A 25,340-nucleotide genomic window follows, 5' to 3' on the forward strand; every position below is an offset into this window, starting at 1 on the left:
TTTTCTTTTTGATGTATCCAGTTGTTACAGGGTCTCACAATGCAGCTCGGAGTCGTGGTGATCGACCAGCTTTCAGTCTCCCCAGTGCTGGTATTACGGGCATGTACCACCAAACCCAGACCCTGGCCAGCTCTGCCCACCCTGGGGGTGGGGCTGGCATGGCATGTGGTGCCAGGGATCGAACTGTAGTCCCTGCGCTTGCCTAAGCAGGCACTTTATCTGCTGAGCTATCTCGCTGGCCTCAGGTATATTCTTTAATTACATCTGAAATGCATGTTGCTTCTATTTGTTCAGTACTGCTCTAGACATTTAATACCTTTCCAAAGATGGCAAAGACACAAAGCTGGCCCCCAGTTACACACCAATAACATCTACATCTATCTGCACATGCTATCATGTGTTTATATGTACATGTCTGTGATGTGAGTACATAGACACACTTAGAGCCAATGGTACAGTGGGGACATTTCTATAAAAGCCCGCTGCAACCACAACACCGAAAGACCTGGAGCACTAATTCCTATTTGGTTTAAATCATGTTTGAAGATGTGTTGCTCCTTGGGGTGATAACATTTGTGTAAGTTCCTCTAGAATCTCTTACGGCATGATCTTAACTGAAATCCACTTTTACAGATGCACAATTCACCCTAAATATGACTCAACTTGTAACGAAGAGAAGGTTAAGCAGAATTATACATCCTCCTCCCACAATTAAGGAAACCTAAATTTCTATACCTAAATACCAATTTTGTAAATGTGGATGAATTAATAAGGTAAGATACTGTGAGTCCTTGGACTCTCTGTCACAGCTGAAATAGAACCCAAGGATTTCAGAATGCACAAAGCTGTACCCCTCACCCTAAGTCATACTGCAAACTCAGCCCTGCTATCCTCATTGAACCTTTTCTACTTTTCTTCACAACTGCTATTTTATCACATCTTTATTTTTTTCCTCCATCTAGACTGATGAAAGCATTCATGAGATTAAAGAAAGAAGAGAGATTAAAAAAAGCTTTCTTTTCCATTTTTCACTTCGATAAATTAACAGGAAGAAAAGGAAATGCTTACTAAACTACGTAACATCCAATGACACACAGGAATTTTGCAGAAAAGGCCAAACGGACCCCACTTATAATGACTGGTCTAAGTTTTCTCTTTCCAAATATAGAGAACACATTTAAAGTATCTGTTATTCTTAGAATTTTTATTTTGTAAAATGATTATAAAAGTTTCAATGAGAAAAGATGCTGATTGAGTTCTTTATCCATTTTAAGAGATAATTTTGCCAAGGTTTTCTAAAACAATTATTAACATTAACTGTGGAGAGAGCGCAGTGACATCCATTTACTGTGAGAAGTTAAAAGACCTCCACCTGCCACTTCCTAAGTTCAATGAGGATTATACTGCAAAAACACTACCTTATACTTGGAGCTTCAAGCCGAGAAGGCTTACTTGATTCCTACTGGGATGGAATGGTTATAGATAAATGTATTCTATTGTCTCAGAGCAAAAGTTGTCAAACACCCTACTTCTGGGGCCCAACAATGTGTGCTTCTATTGGGCATCCAGGTCTTCTGATCTTGTTCACTTAGGAACCAAACTGAGAATCACTGGTCTACAGAGGAAATGAGATGGGAAACGGGACATGCTGAAGGAGCTAATGTGACCAAGAAACTGAAATCATGAATCTTTTTTCATAAGCCAAGCTACTCAGCATCCAAGCCCTAAACTCAATTATAAATTAGGAAAAGTATAACTATAACTCTTACTGCAGAAGTTTACTAAAAAAAAAAGAGTGCCACTTGGGTGGTCACATAAGGAAAGTGGCACATTTGAAGACAGGCTACTCTTTAAAAATGCTGGTTGCTAAACTATAAGATACCATAACCTGAAAAATAACCTATTTGATATATAGTTTAGAACATTCAATGCCACACCAACCAAAATCTTCCAGATAATCCGGTCTCTATTAAAAATTCCAATTAAACTTGGGCATAGTGGCACACTGGTGGCTTATGTCTATAACAGGAATACTTGGGAAGCTGAGGCAGAAAGATAACCCCAAGTCTGACGCCAAACTTTGGTGGCAGAGTGCATCCAGCCTATCTCAAACAAAAAACCGAAACCAAAGTCTCAGCAATTAAATCTCCAAATAAAATTCAATATGTATGTGGTGTGGTTCAAAATAACTGCAATAAAACAAAAACTTGATTAAATTTGAATAAACAAGATATAAGTGATTTTAACTACACAATACAAAACTAAATGAAAAGATAACAAAAATTTAATGTAGAAGCAATACTAAGATGTGGTATTATTGAAGACTGAGAAAAAGACATTCAGTCAAGATAAAGACTGAGAAAATGACATTCAGTCAAGATAAGCAGAGCAGCAGAAGAATCCAGAAAGACTATTTTAGTCCACCTATCTTTACAAACAACAGCTATGTAAGGCCTTCATTGCATGTCTTTGGACAGCCAAAGTGAACACCAAAAAAAGTGTTATGTGCCCTATGGACAGGTACTTAAAAGCAAAAAATCAAAGTAAAAAAACTCCTCACTAAATACTTGCATATATATATGCCATCAAAATAAAACTCTAGATGTTAAAGAATATAAAGTGATTTAAATCTGCATATAAGTTTCAAATTGATGACTCAGGAAAAATGTTAGTTCAAGTACAAGATTACTATCCTATTTAATCTCACATTTACTCAAACCGTCTGTTCTTACGTTCTTACCCTCAAGTCTCCTGTGCCGGGAAAGTACTCCCCATACTTATGGAATGAAACAGTCATTACGCGATCTGTTGTATAAAAAGCTTCTTCAACACCATCACCATGATGGATATCTATATCAATATACAGGACTCTCTGATGATACCTAAAAACAAAGTCACATAGTTTCATTTATTGTAAAGGTTTAAAGATGGGAAACATCACCATAAGTTCAGAAAACTCATTTTTTTCTCAACTTAAAATTTTATTTGTGGGGCTGGGGAGATGGCTCAGTAGAATAAGCACTTCCCTGGCAAGCGCAAGGGTCTGAGTTCAATCCCCGGTTCCGCAAAAAAAAAAAAAAAAAAAAAAATTATTTGTAAAATAATTTCTAAGGACAATACAAAGAACCCCTTTGCAACATACTTCTGTCTTCTGATGGGCCAAATGACCACTACTGTCACCCAAAGGCTGAGAAGTCACCCTAAGTATAGGTTTCAGTATCCCCGTGCCTCGGGGAGCCGCTGCCGCCTTGACTCCTGCTTCTCGGGCATAGCTGGTTCCAGTGACATTTGTATCATAATAAGGCAGAAGCATACTTCAAATGTTACTATTCTTCTCCAGTACAGTAACATAAGGATTCTTTTTTAGTTCAATAGATGGTAAAAATATTGCATTTATTATGCAATGATACTAAAACTGAACAGAATATCATGTAAGCTGATGTACCAGACTAGACATTTGTAATATATAATATTTCAACTCGAAGGAAACAAAATTCAGAAGATCTAGAAAACTGAAAATAGTATTATGTTTTTTCAGAAAATGAAACAATAGGAGCCAGTGAGATAGTTTAGCGGTCTCAAGCACCTGCTTAGGAAAGCTCAGGCAAGTATGGGAAGACCATGGTTCAATCTCCTGCACCACATGCTAGGCTGGCCCTGCCCCCAGGGTGGGCTGAGCTGGAGACACACGGCCGGCCAGCTGGACGGATGGACACACAGACACACACACAGAAACAAACTGGTATCAAAAGTTTCGTTCCTGACTGGTTTATGTGGTAGACAAACAAGAAAAACTATTTGCCAAGTCAAGTAAGAAATTATGTATTATTTTACCAGCTGAAGAAATGTATTCAGATAGATTATAAAGTTATTTAAGACTGCAAGCCTAGTGGACAAGAACTTGCTTAGAAATGAATAGAATAAATAATAACAGTTAACTAGAGAACATACTTCAAATGGTTCTCCCTAGCTCTGGATGAGTCAACAAGATGTTAAAATGACATTACTCAGTTATTACTTAAGAAGTCAATACCAAGTTTAAAGTGACTCAAACTGCACATGCTAAGTGCATGTGTGTAACCCCAGCACTTGAGAGGCTGAGACAGGATGGCTGGGACTTTAAGGCAAGCCTGAACTATATTGTGAAACTGGCTCAAAAAACCTCAATGAATAAATAAAAAAGTGACACAAAAGTTAGCCTGTATGGCTAATATGCATTAAACAATATAAACGAGAAGTTTCAATGCTGAGGAAATACGAATAAAGTATAAAATCTAAAACAGAATCTAGAGATATTACTATAATAATGATTAAAATATAATCTAACTTTATAAATCTCCAAATCCCTAAATCTCTTCATAAATCTCTCTCAAACTTCAAAGATAACTTTAAAAGCAACTCATTCAAGATAATGCGATATCCACTAGTAGAAAATAAAGCCCCATTCAGATATGGAAAGCAGGCAGCTTGCTAGATTTACCAGTTCGCAATGAATTCATACTGCAGACACCATTTCAACCTGCTGCCACCATTTACTCTATACAGTACTTTTACAAAGCTCTACATGCTGGTGTATCTTAAGTATCTGAAACACTATCGTAGGAACAGGATCACTACACATGAACTTACTTTAGCAATTCCAGGATGGCAAGCACAATATCATTAACGTAACAAAATCCTGATGCTTCTGATTTTTTTGCATGATGTAATCCACCAGCCCAGTTAACAGCCATATCAGTTTGTTGCCGGTTTAACTTCACAGCCCCAGCTAAGAGGAAGAGAAAGGATAAGGTATTTATGAAATATTTAGAATAAAAAAAAAATTTCTTCTCCCTATTCGGCGATAAGAACAGGCTTCCTTCTTCATGTGCTCCCACCACGAGTACAACTAAATGCCCAAAGCAACAGGACCCCCAAAACTGCGAGCCGAAATCAGCCCTTCCCCTTTATCTCATACATTTTGTTACAGTAGCAGAAGGCCCACCAATGCCCTATGCTAAGCACAATCAATTCCTTGTGATCAAAATTCACTACCAGTAATCCAAAGAATCTGAATGAATTAGGATGCTTACCAACCGAGCCACCAGTGGAGAGCTGACAAAATTCAAAGAGTCCATCAAACACCGGACAATCTTCCCCAACATTAACTGTGGAATAAATTTCATTAATTTAACCCATTAAGAAAATTAATGAAAACATTTTCTTACAGAATTATTTCCTATAAAACTTTCATTTGATGCAATTATAAAACATGCTGTAGTCATAATCTAAAAAGTACACACTTGAAATTATTTTATTCAAGGTAAAGTCTTCTTGTAAAATACTACCAAATCTTATCACCAAATCTTACTCTGATCATTTATTAAATATCTCTGCTCTATTAAAAAAAATACATTTTTAAATCATAAAGTCTTTGCTTTTGTTTAACAAAACATAGGCTTAATATCTAACTTAACCAATATTATAAAATTCAGGTAAGTCCAATTGCTTTGTTACTTAACAATCCTTTTTTTGGCAGAACCAGGGATTGAACTCAGGCCCTTCCTTGCACTTGCCAGGGAAGCGCTTATTTCACTGAGCCATCTCCCCGGCCCCTTAACATTCCTTTATACACAGGTTTTAAATGTATTTTACTGGGCACTAAGAATATAAGCAGCTAAGTGGCTATGTCCACAGTTGATCATGATCTGGTTCTTGGGAGCCAAGACAAACGAGAAAGCTCAAAACAAGGACGCAACATCTCCAGGTATGTAACGCAGCAAGATACATTTGTTTCTGCAGTACTGAGAGAAAAGGGATAGAGACATGTCCCATGCCTCAAATACAGCCTCTTCAAGATTAAGGGCCACTGTTTATATAGCTTTGCACAATTATGAGTTATAAGCTCTATGAAGAATAAATTTTAAGTTTATTACTCAAATATCATTTAATACAACTCAGTATTTTGTAGATTTTAAATCAAGTCTGTTTAATGCATTTACCCAAGGGCTGCCCATTTCCAAATTTCCACTGAAAAGACAGCATCTGTCTTAAACTACTGTAGCCCTTTACTGAACCAAATAAGCCCCGGCAACAACATGTATGAATACAACTCTGGAGTTGTGAGATGCCTAGTAATTACACTAAGTTAATCACCACTGACCAGTGAAGTCTACTAAAGCACTGATGAGCTAACTAGGCATGACGGTGCATACTGATAATCCCGGCACTCTGGGAGGCTGAGGCAGGAAGCACCTAAATTTAAGCCTGTGCCCAGCCTCAGCAATTTAAATAACTTAAGAGCCCCTGTGTCAAAAGAAAGAAAAAAGGGCCAGGGATGTTGCAATGCACAAAGTCCCAGGAGTCAAATCCTAGTACTGAGAAAAAACCAAAACAAAACAAAACAAAAACCAAAAACTCAGTGAGAACAAAGGTTATCAATCTTTAAAAAAAGATACTGTGGTCAGACATGGTGGCAAATGCCTGTACTCTCAGCACTTGGGAGGCTGAGGCAGGAGGATCATCACAAGTTCAAGGTCAGCCTGGAAAACACAGTGAGTTCAAGGTCAGCCTGAACTACATGGTGAGACCCTGTCTCAACAAACAAACAAAAAAAATCAACTGAAAAACATATTTAAAAGATAGTGTTTCAATCATAATTTCTAATAAAATATTTTTAATCTATTAAGAGGAATACCATGCAAAAGATAAAAATCAAAAGGCTCACTAACATCTTAAAAAAGGAGAAAACACATATGGTAGCTTTAAGTTAACTAAAGCACATAAAAATGACATGAAAAGAGTACACTAATCTTCTCTTGTGTGTGAAGTAAGGGAGTGAAGCCTGCCTATTAAGATCTTATACCCTCAAGTTATCATAGAAACACAATAAAAAGTAAAGGACTTATGCAATCTGTCATTCAGTTAGATCTTCTTTTTCTTTTTTTGAGACAGTCTCATCACGTAGTCCCGATTGGCCTTGAACTTAAAGTTTCTCCTGTCTCTCAACTTGGCATCATTAGGATTTTTAAAAATGGTACCTTCCAGGAGCTAGCTCAGCGGCACAAGCACCTGCCTGTTAGTGCAGGGTCCTAAGCTCGATTCCTGGTACTAAAATAATAAATAAATTTTTAAAAATGGTAACTTTAGTATTGTTACACTGACCTTCCAAATAAATAGTCATATCTTAGAACATCAGAAAAAAACACCAATTTGGATAACTCTATTTAAAATAATCTGAAAATACCATTGTGATTTATCAATTTTTTTAAAAAAACATAAGAACGTACATCTCTGCATCTGCTTACTGTACTCAGACATGTTATCTGGTCGTATGGACCGCAGAAATTTGATATACTCATCGCTATGGTATTTCGTCATTTCTTCGGCAGTGGCTTTATGGGGCCTCTGTGAAGAAAAATATCAGGACACTGAAATTATGAGTGGTTCTGTTGCAGTAACCAAGTATCAGTACCTTCAAAAGACTGTATTTTATACTTTAGGAAATAGTAATCACTATCAAAACCAGATCCTTTAAAAGGATTAGACAGGCACATTATCAACAGTGAATTAACCAGGCCTAAATCATAACAGAAACAGGTGTACTCATACCAAGTTTACAGACTCTCTCATTTACCATCACAAACTTTCTGCTCTCTACCCAATTTCATCAATGGCTTTTCAGAAAGAAGTGCATTCTCAACTCTAAGTCTTCACTCATTCTCTCCTTCCTTTTTTCTATGGATCCTGATTTTCTTCTGAAGAGCACAATTTCATCTATGGCATACTTCCACAAGGCTTCCAGATTATAAATCTTTTTACCACTCCCCTTTCTTCTCCAAATGTCTACATGTAAAAGAAAACTATTTAAAATTGCCGGGGAGACTCGCACATTAGGAGGCTTTGGTTGGTGTGCCGTGCCGTCTTTCCGCCCACGTCAGGGACCTGCCCGACTCAGCGGCTGCCATGGCATCAGACGAAGGCAAGCTTTTTATTGGAGGGCTGAGTTTTGACACCAATGAGCAGTCGCTGGAGCAGGTCTTCTCCAAATATGGCCAGATCACTGAAGTGGTGGTGGTGAAAGACAGGGAGGGAGTCCCAGCGATCGAGGGGCTTTGGGTTTGTGACCTTTGAAAACATTGACGATGCCAAGGATGCCATGATGGCTATGAATGGGAAGTCAGTGGACGGGCGACAGATCCGTGTTGACCAGGCTGGCAAGTCTTCCAACAACCGATCCCGAGGGTACCAAGGTGGCTCTGCTGGAGGTCGGGGTTTCTTCTAAGGGGGCCGAGGCGGGGCCGTGGGTTCTCCAGAGGGGGAGGGGACCGAGGCTATGGTGGTGGCCGCTTTGAGTCCCGCAGTGGGGGCTATGGTGGCTCCAGAGACTACTACAGCAGCGGAGTCAGGGTGGCAGCTATGGTGACCGGAGCTCAGGGGGTTCCTACAGAGACAGCTACGAAAGCTATGCTCCACACAACAAGTAACAATCCTTCCTGCTCAAGACCGTCCTTCTATGGCTGTATATTTAAAGATTTTGGGAGCAGCGCTGAATCGTTGATGTGTAGTGAACACACCTCCTTGTATTTCCACTTTTGTAGTCATTTCTCTTCCTATCTTGTCAACCCTACCTGACTGCTTCTAACCCCCGAGATGGCCTCATTATTAGACTTTTGCTTTTTAAGGAAGCGCTGTTTTTAAGGTTTTTGAAGGCGTTTTGAAAAGTATTTGAGTTGTTTTTTTTTTTTTAACCATGAACCATAGCTTTTTAAAAAATTATCAGGGGTTGTGTGTTTTGTTTTTTTTTTTCTTCTTTCCAACTTAGTGGTGCTGGGGATCAAACTGAGGGCCTTGAATGTTAGACCAACACCCTACCACTGAGTTGTGCCCCAGCTCTGTTAATGGATTTTTGGTTTTGGTTGTTGTTTTTACTTTTTTTTTGTGGGGTCACCCATGAAATTGGGTGCCTTGATTCATTTTGCTAAGGTTGAATGGAGTCTGGATCTGCTCTTTGCCAGAAGCTGAGCAAGCTGTGGCTTTTGGGACTCCGTGTGCTGTTTGAGGGTAGCCTGGTAGGACAGCAGCCTGGTGTGGAGAGGCTGCCCTGTACCAGCCGTGCAGCGTGCCTGCGGTACCGTGCAGAGGCGCTGAGGTTTTTGAAGACATTTATTTATATTGTCCTTTTTTTACCAGAAGACGTATGCATACTCCATCAATGTTGTATTCGCAGTGGCTAAAGGAACTCTTGTACTCAGTTTTCTTTGGCTTTATGAAGTCAATTAAAAGACCGTGTGAAACGAAAAAAAAATAATAATAAAATAAAATAAAACTGCCAGGGAGATAGCTCAGTAGAATAAGCGCCTGCCTGGCAAGCACACAGTCCTGAGTTCAATCCCCAGTACCATAAATAAATAAGTAAATAAATAAAAAAAATTGCCTAAATTGTTAAAATTGCTTTCTTTTCTCCCTAAGTAGATTAAGAACTGTCTTTCATCTATTTATATATATCATCCGTTATCTACAAAAATATCTAAGGTAGATGTTGTAAGCTGTACGTTCTACCTAGCTTGTAAAGGTGTTTCACACATGCTGTGTGCCTAATAAATACTTGCAGAATCAATTATCTGCATAAATTTTTATTATAGTCCCAGGTCAATTTCTCAGAAGCACAGTTGATCATTATCCTAACAAAAACAATATACTATTTCTGAGTTGTCCTCTGGAAATATGAAAGCATAGGGTACAGGGAATTATTTTAAAAATTAAAGACAGGGTAGGGAAGGCAGTGCCTATACTCTCCATTTTCTCTGAAGTTTTTCTTCCAGACCTTTTCATTTGGTAAATGCCCTCCTCAAAGGTGATTAATGAAGTTTCACAGTACCAAGTTTTAAAAAAAATGCTACTAAATATTCACCAAAAGATATACTCACATATATTTCCATTTTTCTGTATAAGCCATAATTTAACAGCAAGTTATGAGTCATGCGGATTCTATGCGGTTTCATGGGATGACCCTGTCCATAGTAGTAATTTCCAATATCACCTAAAATAGAAAACAAACTAAGTAACATAGAAAAGTCATAAGTTATCTTAATTCTCATATATAACCAACATTAGAAGGCACTCATCACTGAAATAAAATTAACGATCAATTATTGCAGAACTTCTTTTGTGCATCTTTCAATCTACATTAAAAAGACAAGACACTATGCTCAACTTTTACCTGCTGATGACTATCCACTATTACATTTTTACGTTTAGATTAAGATATTCTGATTTGTTTTTCAATTTTTCCTTCAGTTTTTTTTTCATCTTTAAAGATTTTAGAATTACCTAGCAAATTTTCAGATGCTGAAGGCAAAGTCTCTGTGTCTGTGTTAAGTATGACTCAAAAGTTGTTCCAGCCACTATGGCTTTTAGAATCATGAATGTGATGACATGCCAGAAGCCCTCTGTAGTTGTCACTGTGGGAGGGTGGGAATGTTTTGTGTCCAGATCACAAGCTAGTGAAGATGCCTCAGGAACTGAGATCTTTGTTCTAGAAAAGTGCTTCTGTCCTAGGACACACAACATTCTCCAAGGATAAAGATATGCTCATGCTTCACAACTAACAGTTGTAATTCCTGCCCTATTTTTTTAAAATAACATATTCCTATGTGTACAATTTACACATAAGATTTCAAAAAAACTAAAAGCAAAATCACATTCACCAACCAAACTTCAATGCAATACTCCTAAAGTTTTAATGCTTACTACAAACAAAAGCCTCTTAAGAATATTTTTCTAATGATACACATATTTATTAAATTAGAAGTTATTTTAATACTGATCCTAGAGTTCAAAGCCACAATTCTTTAGTGGCTTAAAATCTATGATTTCAATATAGGTTCATAGAATAAAAGATAGAAGTGCTGTTGATCTACCTTCAAGATGTATAAATCTTCCAAAACTCTCTTCTTACTATTTAATAGCAATCAATCAACCCCTCCAAAATTTTATACTACATCTTACAGTAGCTGAACACTCACCTTTATAAAACACATACTTCTAGTAGTAAGAATGCTATAGTTTGTGTCTAGAGCACTCACTGAAGACTCACAGGGGGCTTTTCAGAGCTGCCTGGATCTAGAGTGGTAATATGGTGATTAAGAGGGGCTGGGAAGATGGCTCAGTAGGATAAGCACTTGACTGGCAAACGCAAGGATCTGAGTTCAACCCCTGGTTCCGAAAAAAGAAAAAAAAAAAAAGAAAAAAGAAAAAAAAAAAGAATGTGTGTTATGTAAGCTGGTTTAGCTTAATTCTGGGTGTGGGTAATGGGCAGCCCCACCCTGGGTGTGAGTGGCAACATCAAATGGTTGCGAGCATGGATGGAATAAAAGGGAAAGGGAGGCCTGTTTCACTGCTGCTGCCTGCTTCTTTTCACCTTGCCATGCACTGTTTCTCTGCTGTGATGGCCCTCTGCCATGTCATCCTGCCTTGGAGCCAGCTATCTATGGTCAGAAAGCTCTACAAACTGTGAGCTATGATAAACCTTTCTTCTTTTAACTTTGGGCATTGCGTATTTCATCTCAGCAATGAGAAAAATAGGTCAAAGATTAGTTGGTTTTGTTGGTATCATATTTCTTCATTTTCAACATAAAATCTCTTCTGCAAACAATTCATACACACACATGGTCACTGCAAAATGACTTTTTCAAGGCAGGTGCCAACAACAAAACTAAGAATATGGAAAAGCTATAAAACAGGCTTCTGAGGCTATGAAATACCCATTTGTGTTTATCATAACTGATAGGTTATAAATGCAAAGAATAAACCATCTGTCAAGGAAGGACCAGTCATAAAGCTCTCCCCTTGTTCTTTAGAAGCAGCTTGGTATCACCATTAGATTGTTATAAGGAAAAGCCGAGTTGAAAACTGTTACATATCTAAGTTAATGTAAAAAATATTGCAAGTTATCACTACGAAAGAAAAATCACAAGACTAAGAATAGCCTAGTTTTCTATTTCCTCCATCTGTCACTATGTAAGAATTACCAAGATGAACTGGAACGTACTTGAGGTGCGGGAGAACCTCACAAGCTGGTCGAGAAGGTGGCAGTGGACACTGAGAGCCTACTGGACAGAAAGGTGCAGGTCCTGAAGGTAAGTGGGTGTCTTGGCAGGGAGAGGGAGCATTAAAGGAACACAAATTGAGTATCCCTGACTAAGAGTAGGGCAGTGTCCAGCCCTCTGTCACTGTACAGCCCTTAGCCCTCTGAATTTAGGTGGGGCAGCCACCAGCAGGTCTATGACCATGGTGATTATGGGCAGCTGTGACAGAGCAGAACAGTCCTTATCAGGACTCTGTTGCCTTAGCCTATGTCAACACTGTGCCCCTTACCCAATCTAACTCTAAAAGAAAAAATGAAGTCTTGCTAATTTCCACAACAAGAATGACTAGAAAGCATCATACTAAGTGAAAGAAGCCAGTGATAAAAGGCCATGTCATACCCTTTAATAGCTCAGCTAGAGGACTGGGGATATAGCTCAGTGGCATAAGTGCATGCCTAGTAAGGACAAGGTCCAGAGTTTGATCCCCAGCACTGCTATAAAAAAAAAAAAGGCTCAGCTGGTAGAGTGGAGTATAGACCTAACAAAAGGCTACATCTAGTGTGATCCCATCTGTATAAAATGTCCAGAACAGGCAAATCCACAAAAATGGAAAGTAAATTGTGGTTACCCGGGGCTGAGGGAGGGAGGATTTCCTACTGATGGGTATAAGATTTCTTCTGTGATGATGAAAGTATTATAAAATTAGACTGTGATGGCTCTTGTACAACTCTGAATTCACTAGCAGTCACTGAACAGTACGTTTTATGTAAGTGCATTTGGGAGTATGTGATTTATAAATCAGTTTTTAAACAATGACTTTAGTGGCTGGCCAGATAGCTCAGTGAACTAAAGCACCAGCTTAGGCAGAGCGCAAGGACTGGGTTTTGATCCCTGGCATGCTATGCTGGCCCTGCCCCTGTGGTGCAGTGTGCATCTGTAATCCCGGCTCTTGGGAGGCTGAAAACAGGAGGATCACTGTAAGTACGATCTATGTAGTGAGACCCTATAAACCCTGTACTAATAAAAGACTACTCAAAACTGATGTGTGAGAAAGTGTTTTTTTTTTTTTTTTTTAAATGTCTTTAGCATCTACCACATCTTAAAATCACTTTATTCAGTGGACACATCGAGAATTCAACGGGAAGCCACAGCCTCCAATATAAAAAGGAGAAGGCTAGAAGGAAAAAAACAAAAAGGAGAAGGAAGTGTTAGAAAAACAGTATTCACCAGAAGAGGGTATTCTAAGCAGCTCATATGTGTTGGTGATAATCTTGCCAACAACTTTATAACACAGGCAGTTATTATCACTGTTCCTACTTATAACTGCAGAAGTATGAGACGCAAACCAGTCAGATGACAATACCAGTCATACAGCTAGAAAATGCGAGAGCTACCCTCAAACTAGCAAGGACACAGGCCATGCCAGTGCTCTTCTAAGTAGTAGACAGCGGAGAAGTATTAACACTAATAATCAATGCAAAGAAAGACTACAAGCAAGGGAAACAAGAGGACATAACATGAAATATGTGTTTCACCACAGCTTAAATAAAATGAGCAAAATAAACAATTGACCTAATTCATTGAAGTAATGTATTTATTACACACAGAACCCTCAATATTAATTTAATACAATACATATTCAATGTGTTGTATTACAATACATAGCTTGCAATATGTAGTCAAATTTAGAGACCCTAATCCTACCAAAAATATAAACAGACTAAATGACATGGGTCCAATAGCTAAGTTACAGATCAATTACTTTCATAAGAATTCCTCCAAAATGCAAGTGAGTTATGAAAGAATCAGTTCAAACTTGTTGCTTAAAGCTGTATCTGTTCTCTAGATAATTCTGTAGGAGTTTATTGAGTAAGATAGTGTCTTTTCCTAGTTCTGTAAACCATAGTTCAGTAAAGTAATTTGGGTATTTTAAATGTTAGCCCATTTTCACCAAAATACTGTAAAGATGTCTTACTAATCAAGAGAAAATCCAGAAAAATCGGCTCACAATCATTTCTTGAACATAGAAAACTTATAATTACCAATATAAAGTTACAATAAAGAATTTATATGTAACATATTAGCAAGTGCTCACAGGTCAAGAAGCTATCAGAGGCCCTGGGATGGTGTGTGACTGACAAGAGGAGTCTTAGTTCATGCTTCTCCCTCCCTCCACTGGCAGGACTCAGGGCCAGCAATCTGTAAGAGGATTAGTGACACAGTCGGATCCTGGTTGAGGCACACACAATGGCCACGCAGAACTAGAGGCACGTAAATATCCCATGCAATATTAGCAATATGAACCAACAGGTACTCTCTAACCTTTCTTTTTCCTTTTTATTCTACTCATTCTCTTCATCTCTTTCATCAACTATCATGTTTGACCTTATAATATTTTCATGAGTAGACACTGTTTCTTCTCTTTCTGGTTCACTTCAAAACTTCAAGGCCTTCTCTTCCAATCCTTCCCTCCTGTGTCCTACAGTGATCCAAAACCTGGATGATCACCCTGTGCCCACCAACCTTGCTCCTACTATGTTTAACCTCATTCATCACTCCATCCTACCCCCGTATCCTCCTGAACCCACATCACAACAGGGTTAAATCATACATATAAGTTCCTGGTTTAAGTTGGATTATATCAAACTTCTTCCTACAGAGACCTTCCTCCTAGGGTTGTAGATATTAGGCTAATAATTACCAGTTTGTTGGCAGCCAGGGTCTATTGTTACTATGAACTAAATTACTTTTAGCCAGCATGTTATACATGCTATAACCAGTTTTTCCCTCCCGGTATAACAACAGTGCAATTGTAAGGGATCATAGCCATCACCAGAGTTCAGAACCAAAGGAATGGACTAAGTTGAATTGACAGCCACTCCTCAGACTTAACATATTGAGAAGGTAGGTCCTTCTTAATATAAAGACCAAGAATCACCTACATCTAGAAGACATCCAGAGGAACATACACCCCATAAGAAAGCCTTGACACGAGTGATAAGATTATCTAATTTAAGAAATCTACAAGCTCCAACCTAGAACAAAACAAAATAGAAAATGACAAGATAAAGAAGCAAAATGCAATCCCAAGCAACCTACCCACCTATGGTACGTGCAGAGCAGAGATGAAATTGGAATCCTACAGACACCAACTCTCTGAAATGATAGTATCTGAAGTGAAAAAAACAAATGGAAGCAGCCACCAAAAACAAACAACCAAACATTAAAGCAGACACAGATAAATAGAGGAGCTCAGGAAAATGAAAACCAGGAATGCAAACACAGACAATGGAATCAATGATACATCCAAATAGAAATGCAGATTAGAAACTCCACTGAAAGCATATGCAGCAAAACAAATGGAGAGGACTGAATATTAGATCTAGAAGACAGAAATACAACTAGCCACCAGGAAAATAACGATACCTTAAAATCTGCAAAAGATCATGAAAAAAAAAATCAATGCAACAATATAGGAGAAAGAAAAAACAGCAACATAAAGAGCATTTGTGTAAGAAATCTGGAGACAGCACAAAATACATTAAAAACCTCTTCAAAGAAATGGCAGAAAACTTCCCAAACATGAATTAAGAATTTGACATACAAATAAATAATGCATATAGAATTCCAAATAGCAATGACCAAAATGAATCTTTACCAAGGAATATAGTAAGATTTCAGAAATTCAAGGGTTGGTGAGATAGTTCAGTGGACTAAGCACCTGCTTAGGCAAGTGCAGGGACCGTGGTTCGATCTCTGGCACCACATGCTGCACAGGCCCCGCCCTCAGGCACAATGAGCCAGCCACAGAGACCAGGCATGATTGTGCAAGCCTACAATCCCAGTGCTGGGGAGGATGAAAAAAAAAGGATCACTATGAGTCCGAGCTGCACAGTGAGACCCTGTGCCAAATGCATTAAAACAAAACCAAAAAGTTACTTCATTTTAGAAGATTTCAGAAATTCAGCACAAGAACAAAATATTACAAAGCAGCTGAAAAAAGGAACATATCACCTACACAGGAAAGCCCTTCAGAATCACAGCAGATTTCTCAACACAAACCTCCAAATCAAAGAGAACTTGGAGTATTGGGGCCGGTGAGATGGCTCAGTAGAATAAGTGCTTCCCTGGTAAGCGCAAGGGTCTGAGTTCAAACACCGGTTTCGCAAAAAAAAAAAAGAGAGAACTTGAAATGAGGCATTTCAATCCTTAAAGGAAAATAATTTTCAACCCAGAATGATGGACCCTACAGAACTATTTTTCAAAATCAATAGAAAAATAAGATACTTCTATGACAGAGAACAAGTGAAGAAAGTTATGATTACCAAATCAACTCTACAAAATATTCTGAAGAACATTATTAGAAACAATAAAGATCACAAACACATAAAAAACAATAGAAAGAAGACTTGATAGTAGGACAATCAAACAGAGGAGAATGACAGTAAACAAACAATATGGAAAAAAAAATACCACTCAATACCTATTAGTCATAATCATCAATGTAAATGGTCTCAACCCACCAATCAAAAGAGAGACTGGCAGAATGGATCATGAAGCAAGATCTAGGCCAGGGAGATAGCTCAGTGGCATAAGCACCTGCCTGGTAAGCACAAGGTCCTGAGTTTGATCCCCAATACCAAATAAATAAATGAATAAAATAAATTTAAAAAGCAAGATTCAACAATATGCTGCGTTCAAGAATCACATTTAACCCAAGAAGAAATTCACAGACTGAAAGTCAAAGGATGGAAACTGATCAAAAGTGACCAAGAAGGTCAATACCTACTTGTTAAGGGAAAACTGTAAGAAGACATAACAACTGTAAATACTTATGCACCAAACACAGGTTGGCCCAACTACATAAAATATTAACAGACGTGAAAACCAAATAGGCACTAACACAACTGTAGACCTTAATAACCCACTCTCACAAACAGATCAACTAGACAAAAACAAAAAACAAACAAAAAACCAAACCAAACCAAAACCAAAACCACAAACCAACAAAAAAAATTAGAATTAAACCAAGGCTGTGAACAAACTGACTTGGTAGATGTCTATAGTGTCTCACCCCAAAACATTAGAATAAAGGTTCTCAGCTTCACATGGGACAGTCTCCAAAATAAACCACATATTAGCTGACAAGACATGTTTAACTATATGTACAGGAATTGAAATCATCCCATGCATACTATCTGACCACAGCACAATGAAACTGGAAATCAATGACAAGAAATCACAAAAACTAAATAAACTTGGAAATTAAACAATATCTTTCTGAGCAACCAATGGGTCAGAGAGGAAATTAAAAATGAAATTAAATAGTACATACAGTTAAATGATAATACCTGTCTTGGATATTTTTCTCACTGCTGAGACAAAGTACCTGACACCCCAAATTAAGGAAGGTAAGATTTATTCAGCTCACAGTTTTTGGAGGGTTTAATCCTTACTCTTCTGGCTCCAAGGTGGAGTTGCACATGGCAGAGGGAAAATGTTCATGGTGGCCGAAAACAGCAAAAGCTGCAAGAGTGAAAAGGGAGAAGGAAGCCTCTTTCCCTCCCTTACATTTTATGCAGGCTATCTGCCCCAGGGTGGGGGGAGCACTCACACCTATAATCTCAGCAATGGACCATGAATCAATCAAAAACTCTACAAGCCAGTCCCATACCTGCACGAGGATTTGGGGGACACCTAGACACATAACATATAAACCTTAACAATGCCATTGCAAAATACTGAAACTTATAGGATGCAATAAAAGCAGTCAGGTAAGAAAAATATATAGTGAACTCACACATAAGGAGAATAGAACAAGCTCAAATAAGCAACCTAATGTTGAACCTCAAACTTTTAAAAAATAAATCAAACTCAAAGCTTATATGAAGGACATTTTATGCAATAAAGACTAAAAAAAAAATACAAAGAATGAATTGAAAAGTTGGTTCTTTCAAAGAATGAACAGAACTGATAAACCGTTAGCCAACTTCATCAAAAAACTCCACAAATTTAAGCAATTAAAAATGAAAAGATGGAAATCAAAACAGATTCCACAGAAATCTGGATCATTTATACCTACTCTTAAGACCTTGCATTTTAATAAGATGGGAAATGCATAACAAATGGACAGATTTCTAGACATAATCAAATTACCAAAACTTAACCAAGAAAATATAAAAATTCTAATAACCCAATATCAGCCAAGGAAATTGACAACGTAACTAAAAATTTACCAACAAAGAAAAACCCAGGCCTTAAGGGATTCACTGATGAATTCCACAAGAAATTTAGAGAAGAATTAATGCTATTAATGCTGAAACTCTAAAGAAACTGAAGGAAATCAGTACTTCCAAAATCACTCCTGGGAGCAGGTATTACTCTGATTTTTAAAAAAGAGAAGAATGCAACCAAAAAAAGAAAATTTCAGACCAATCTTCATAATGAACATACATGCATAAATTCTGAATAAGATACTAGAAAACAGTACAGCAATCCAGATTACATATCATGACTAAACAGGATTCATCCAAGGCAGCCATGGATAGTCCAACATATGCAAATCAATAAATGTTATGCACCATTATTAACAGAAGCAAAGAGAAAAATCACATGGGTATCTCAATAGATGCAGAAAAAGCATTTGACAAAACCCAACACCCATACATGATAAACCCTACAGAAAACTGGAATAGATGGGTCTTTACGTTGATCTTATAAAAGCCATCTATGACAAACTGACAGCTAACATCATACTAAACGGTCAAAATCTGAAAGCTTTCATTCTAAAGTCAAAGATATCTACTGTCATCAAGATAAAAATGTACATTACCAATACTGTTAATCAATATAGTTCTGGAAACATTAGCCCAAGCAATTAGACAAGAAAAAAATAAAAAAGGAATAAAGACAGTGTTATGGATTTGTGTGTATTTGTCCCCCCAAAGCCTCATGTAGTCATTGAGGCACAGTTCAACAATTTGTGATTAATTCATGATCCAAGGCTGGGATTATGGGTCCAGCCTGGTGCAGACAGCCTGGATGTAACAAGAGAGACAGACTTGCTCTCTGCCATGTGCCACACTGCTTTGGAGCCAGCTGAATATAGACTGAAACCTCCTGTAACTGTGAGCTAAATAAACCTTTCCTTCCTTCATTTTGAGTGTTGAGCATTTGTCCCAGCAATGAGAAGAGTAAATGAGACAGAATTTGGTACCGGAGGAGTGGGGTCACTGTGGTGGCTAAACCTGACCATGTGAATTATGAGCTTTTGAGAATGACTTATGGGAAGAGATAAGAAGGGTTTGGAGATGCCACTTATGAGCAAAGCCCTGGAACAGCTTTGGCTGTTTTGCATGGGAGATTCTGGTCAGAGCTCGTAAGACCAGAAGGCTAAAAGAAAAGACCAGGCTTGGGAGGTTTCTGCTGGGAAGGACTGCATTGGTTGTTGAACTCCAGATGATTTGTGTTAAGGTGTGGCAGCAAGTCTGTTTGTATTTTGCTAGTGTTCAGAGACTGAGACTGAAGTTGAGCATGGCGGACTGATTAATCTTTCAAAAGGTATTTCAAAGCAGCCAAATATGAGGCAGTAGCATGGCTGTTGTTGGGGGCTTTTACCCAGATTTACGTTTTCAATAAAGATAATCAGGGGTTGAGGAGATAGCTCAGTAGAGTAAGCGCTTGCCTGGCAAGCACAGGGGCCTGAGTTCAATCCCTGGTTCCAAAAAAAAAAAAAAAAAAGGAGAATCAAGAGCAAAGAGCCCAGCAGGTTAATTTAAAATGTTGGAAGTTTGGCCAGAAAAGAAGCTCCAATAAAGCTGTGGAATGCAAAGATAGAGCTGAGAGGATCTCCACTGAGAAGGAACAAAAGAATCAAAAGGATAGCCTGAGGGCATCACAGGAGGTGGCAGGTCTCTACCCTTTACAGCCTCAGAACCATAAGGGTGTGGGACTTTGCCTTGGGCAAAAAAGCTGCAAGGAGCCCCAGAATGGTTCCAGAATGGCGGCAGTGGCCACATAAGGTTCCAGAATAGAGCCAGCATGGAGAATTTATTCCTCAGAATCAGGATAAGAGTGTTCAGTGATCCACGCACTTGACCCTTATGCCAAGAGAGAAGAAAGCCTGGCTACTGCTCCAATTGAGAGCAGAACCCGCAGGAGTTCTGAGGTTTAAAAGGCTTCCACCTGCGATTTTAGAAGGCCTGGGAGGCCAGGCAGTGTGCCCCAGAGGGGGCAGTGTGTGACACAGAGCGTGAGAAGCTTAATGTGCAATGGAAAACCCAGAAGTTTGGAAAAGCCAGGAACATGGATCATCTAAAGGAAACAGCAAGGAGGGAGCAAAGCCAGCCTAAGAAGCCATAAAAGGTACCACCAAGAGTGCCATGGGGCAGAGCCACATGGAGTTCACAACTTAACCACAGAATGCTTCAAATCTTCCACATGGAACCACAGGACTTAATGTTTGCCCTGCTGGCTTTTGGACTTGTGTTGGTCCCAATGCTTTGTATTCCCCTGTAGTTTACACCTTTTTGAATGGTAATGTTTGTCTTGTGCCTGTGAATGTTGTGTTTAAATTTTCTTTTGTGCAGGGACTCAGAGCGAAAAGTTTGTCTTACATCTTGGAGGAGACTTGGGACTTGGATTTTTCAGTGATGCTGAAATTGATGGGACTCTGGCAACTCCTAGAGATGGACTAAAATGTCTTTTGCATAAAGGGATGTGATGAGTCTTTGAGGGTACTGGGGTGGAATGTTATGGTCTGTGTTTGTCCCCCAAAAGCCTCATGTAATCATTGAGGCACAGTTCATCAGTTTGTGCTTAATTCATGATCCAAGGCTGGGCTTATGGGTCTGAGTACTGCTGAGATTATAAAGGCCTGAGAAGTGCTGGGATTCTGGGTTTGAGTGCTATACCTAACCTGGGGCAGACAGCCTGAATGTAACATATAGACAGACTTGCTCTCTGTAACCACTGTTGCTGTTACTCATCCCTTTACTTTTGCTCTTTGCTGCTGCCATGAAAGGCTGCCCTCTGACACGTGCCACATGAGCTAAATAAACATTTCTTCTTTTTGAAGGTCAGGTATTTGTCCCAGAAATGAGAGAAGAGTAACTGAGAAGCTAAATTATCATTACTTGCAGATGACAAGATACATAAAAGATCCCAAAAACTCCCACCAAAAAACTTTGTAGATCTTATATCCAAATTCAGTAGTATAGTGTGATACAAAGTCAACACTCAAAACTCAACAGCATTCCTGTACACAAGCAACCAACTCACTGGGAAAGAAATTAGGGAAACCATACCCTTCACAACTGTATCTAAAAAAACCCCAAAAATACTTAGGAATCAATTCAATGAAGAATGTAAAAGATCTGTACAGTGAAAATCCCAGAAAATGGAAAGACATCCCTTGCTCATGGATAGAGCCAACATAGTGAAGATGCCCATACTCTCAAAACTGCTATATACAGATTTAGTGCAATACTGATCAAAATATCATCAGTATACCTCACTGATCTAAAGAAAACATTCCTAAAATTCATTTGGAACCAGATGAGACCTAGACTAGCACAGGCAATCTTTGGCAACAAAGGCAAGGCAGGAAGAAACACAATCCTAGACCTGAAATTATATTACAAAGCTATAGTGACAAAATTAGCATAGTATTGGCAAACAAAACAAAACAACCCCAAAACAAAAACAAACAAACAAACAACAACAAAAAAAAAAACAGGCCTGAGGATCAAAGGTACAGAATACAAGATGAGAATACAACCCCACATTCAGCTTCTGACAAATTACCTTTGACAAAGGAGCCAAACATGTCTGCTGAAGATTCTCTTTAACAAATGGTGCTGAAACAACTGGCTTTCCACATGCCCAAGACTAAAACTAGACCCATGTCTATCACCATGCACTAAAGTAAAAATGGATCAAAGAACTAAATATTAGAAACTAAATTTACTGGAAGAGAAAATACACAGAAGTCTCAAGATACAGGTACACGTAGAGATTTCTGGAATAAAACCCAGACTGCAAGGGAAAAAACAAAGAATTTAAAAACTGGGATTTTTACCTTATTAAAAAACTTTTGTACAACAAAAGAAATTACCAAGAGAGTGAAGTCAGCCCACACAGTGGAAACAAATTTATATCCAGTTGTCTCTCAAAGGGCAAAGAATTGAAAAAAATAAAATCCCCAAAATCAAAGATGCACTCTAAAAATGGGCATCTGAGATAAATTTACACTTCTCAGATGAAGAAATACAAATGACAAATACATGAAAAAAAGTTCAACATCATTGGTCAATCAACAGATGTAAATTAAAAGACTAAGATTCCATCTCACCCTAGAGAGAATTGCTATCATCAAATCAACAAATAGGGGTTGGAGAGAGAGCTCTATGGTCTAAGCACCTACTTGGCAAGCTCAAGGACCCAAATTCAATTCCTGGTACTGCATGCTGTGCCAGCTCCTGAAACCAGGTGTGATGGCACAAGCCTGTAATCCCAGCACAGGGGAGGCTGAGACAGGAGGGTCACTGTGTGTACAAGCTGTGTAGTGAAACCCTGTACCAAATAAATAAAAAATAAAGAAAATTTAAGGAAAAAAAGAAAAAGAAAGAAAGAAAACAAATAAATACTGGCGAGGCTATGAGGAAAAAGGAATCCGCTACTGCTGGTGGGAGTGTAGACTGTTGTGACCACTGTGGAAATCAGTGTGAAGAGTCCTTAAAAACCTAAGAGTTGGGGCCGGGGAGATTGCTCATTAGAGTTAAGTGCTTGCCTGGCAAGTGCAAAGGCCTGAGTTCAATCCCCGGTTCCACCAAAAAAAACCTCCCAAAAAAACAAAACCTAAGAGTAGAGGTCCCATTCAACCCAGCTATTCCACTTATGTGTAACTTCCCTGAAGAATAAAAAATATCAAACCACAGCAATACATGTGCATCCACATTTATTGCAGTACAATTTCTAATAGCTAAATCTTGGAAACAACCCAAATGCCCACCAACTAAAGAATGAATAAGAAAGATATATGAAATACTACTCTGCCACAAAGGATAACCTTGAGATTTTTATAGGTGAATGGATAAGTCAGGTCCATATATGTAAATAACATATTGTCTCTATGGTGTAAGAAGCTGAAAGATCAAATAAGATCCAAAATGTACATTACATGTTGTGAACTGGGAAGACAATGTTCAAAAGAAAAAATAAACAGATGAGGGGAAGCGGAAAGGAAAAAGAAAAATATGTATTTATACACAAGATAGGATGGTTATACAGCTTCTCTTAGTTCATTAACAAGAAAGGTTTGTGTTAATATTGTCTGAACAAGATCTCATGCCTCTATCTGAATAACAAGATGACAATACGAATGTATTAATTATTGTTAACTCTGCTACTAACCTGTTTTGAAACTGTTTTATGGTTATTTTTCTCTCAAAACGCAGAGCAACACAATGCAAAGAGAAGGTACCAGCATGGATGTGGCCACTAAGGCCCAATCAATCTCTACCCAAGGTTCTTGGAACCAGAAGTGCTTCATATTTTGGGACTTTCAGATTTTGTTGAAGGTAATTACATTACATCTGCCACACATAATGATCTCATGTCTAAGTAGCATTCTATAGTCAAAGGTATTTTTGCACAATTCATAAATATTCAAAATAAATAGAACAAAGATTATACATAATTCAGGTTAAGCTTTTGAGTTACAAAAAAAGTTTGCCATTTTCAGATCATTTTTTATTTCAGGATCACTTTTACCCCTGAAGATGGCTGTTAAAAGGAGATTCAGGGGAAAAAAAACATGAAAAAGCTGCTGTATTATATTAGTACACTATTAGATTTCCCACAAATGGTTCAATTCTCCTCCTCATACTGAGTCTGGGTTTCCACTACACCACTTTCTTGGGTTCTACTTCTAACCCAGTTCTACTTTTCTGCCAGGCTTTTAATACAGGGTTTTTCTAAAGTTCATTCATCATTAATGGATCAAAAGCCTACTGCTTGCCAGGTAAGCAATATTCAAGGTGCCTGGGTCCATCAGTTCAAAGCTCTCAGCTATTAGTCCATGATCTTTTTGTCTACAGTGCCTTTTCCAGCACCAGTACTGTATTTTATCGGCTATTGTACAAAGTGATAATCCTAAATTTAAATTTCTGTGACCAGTCTCTCCCCCTTGGGTTCCAGAATCACAGAGGAAACTAAATAAAGATCTCAAATATAAGGTGTTCAAAACAAAGCCTTCCATTAGTCTTCATAATCTTAGTGAGTGGTACCAAAACCCACCTTTAACCATTCAAACCAGAAATCTAGGAATCATCCTCTATTCTTTACCAAAATTCCCCAGCCCTATTTCCATTTCCAAAGCATCAATAAGTTCTATTGATTTTACCCTCCAAGTCTCTCTCAAATTTCTTATTTTCATCTAAAATACAACCATTACATTTTATGTGAGCTGAAGCACGATTACTGCAAGTTGTTCAAAGGTAGCCTGGACTACACAGTGAGATTTTGGTCTGCTAATCAGTGATTCTAGAGGAACAGGTCTCAAGAAAAAAAAAAAAAAAAAAAAAAAAAAAAAAAGACTACCATCTCTTACTAGAAAGTCTTATACGGTATAGACCTTTACTGCCTAGCTCTGCAAACTCCAGATTTCCCCACCTTCTTGGTATATCAGATTCTAACTACCTGCAATATTTTCCTAAGAAACTTTCCTAGCAAGATTAGCCCACTCTCCAGGCCTTACCCATTTCTAGGTCTGATTACTACTTATCAAACATCACCTTCTCTGACTAAGATACAACCTTTCATTTCTTTTAAGTATCTTTCCTCTATGTGCCACACAGTAGGAACTTTAAACCCATTTGGTATTTCTGTACCTAAAGTGACCACCTGAAGCAAATGAAATGAGTTAGTAGCTAGAACAAACACCCTTAGACTTCAACTTTTTAAAAGCTCTGATCTCATCCATACTTCAATTTATTAATACCCTTTAATACACCTCCCCAAGTTCTACTGTTGCAAGAATTTCTCAACATTTTAAATTTTTTTTCTAAGCAAAAGAACAATTTACTAATACTTTTCCTGATAGCAGCAGGAACTCTATAAAAAGGAGGGGGAAAAATACTTTATAGTCCAGGTTTTGATTTCTTCCTGGACATTAAAGTATGATGTTGAAGGGCCGGTGAGATGGCTCAGTAGAATAAGCACTTCCCTGGCAAGTTCAAGGGCCTGAGTACAATCCCTGGTTCCGCCAAAAAA

The 25,340-nt window shown here is 38.2% G+C and overlaps 1 protein-coding gene and 1 pseudogene across 1 annotated transcript in view; one reads left to right on the forward strand and one right to left on the reverse strand.

The window, feature by feature from the left end:
• Positions 1-25,340, reverse strand: part of Hdac2 (histone deacetylase 2) — a 37,998-nt gene that overhangs the window by 8,516 nt on the left and 4,142 nt on the right. Inside the window, exons 2-6 of the mRNA XM_004645890.3 lie at positions 9,909-10,021; positions 7,269-7,386; positions 5,073-5,147; positions 4,630-4,768; positions 2,741-2,882 (exon numbers count right to left, since the gene is read on the reverse strand). Of these exons, the coding sequence (XP_004645947.1) occupies positions 2,741-2,882; positions 4,630-4,768; positions 5,073-5,147; positions 7,269-7,386; positions 9,909-10,021 (587 nt within the window). The remainder of the gene's footprint in view (positions 1-2,740; positions 2,883-4,629; positions 4,769-5,072; positions 5,148-7,268; positions 7,387-9,908; positions 10,022-25,340) is intronic.
• LOC105740940 lies at positions 7,877-8,603 on the forward strand (annotated as a pseudogene).

This window comes from Octodon degus, unplaced genomic scaffold (assembly GCF_000260255.1).
Source record: "Octodon degus isolate 3935 unplaced genomic scaffold, OctDeg1.0 scaffold00241, whole genome shotgun sequence".
In the NCBI taxonomy this organism is placed as follows: Eukaryota; Metazoa; Chordata; class Mammalia; order Rodentia; family Octodontidae; genus Octodon; species Octodon degus.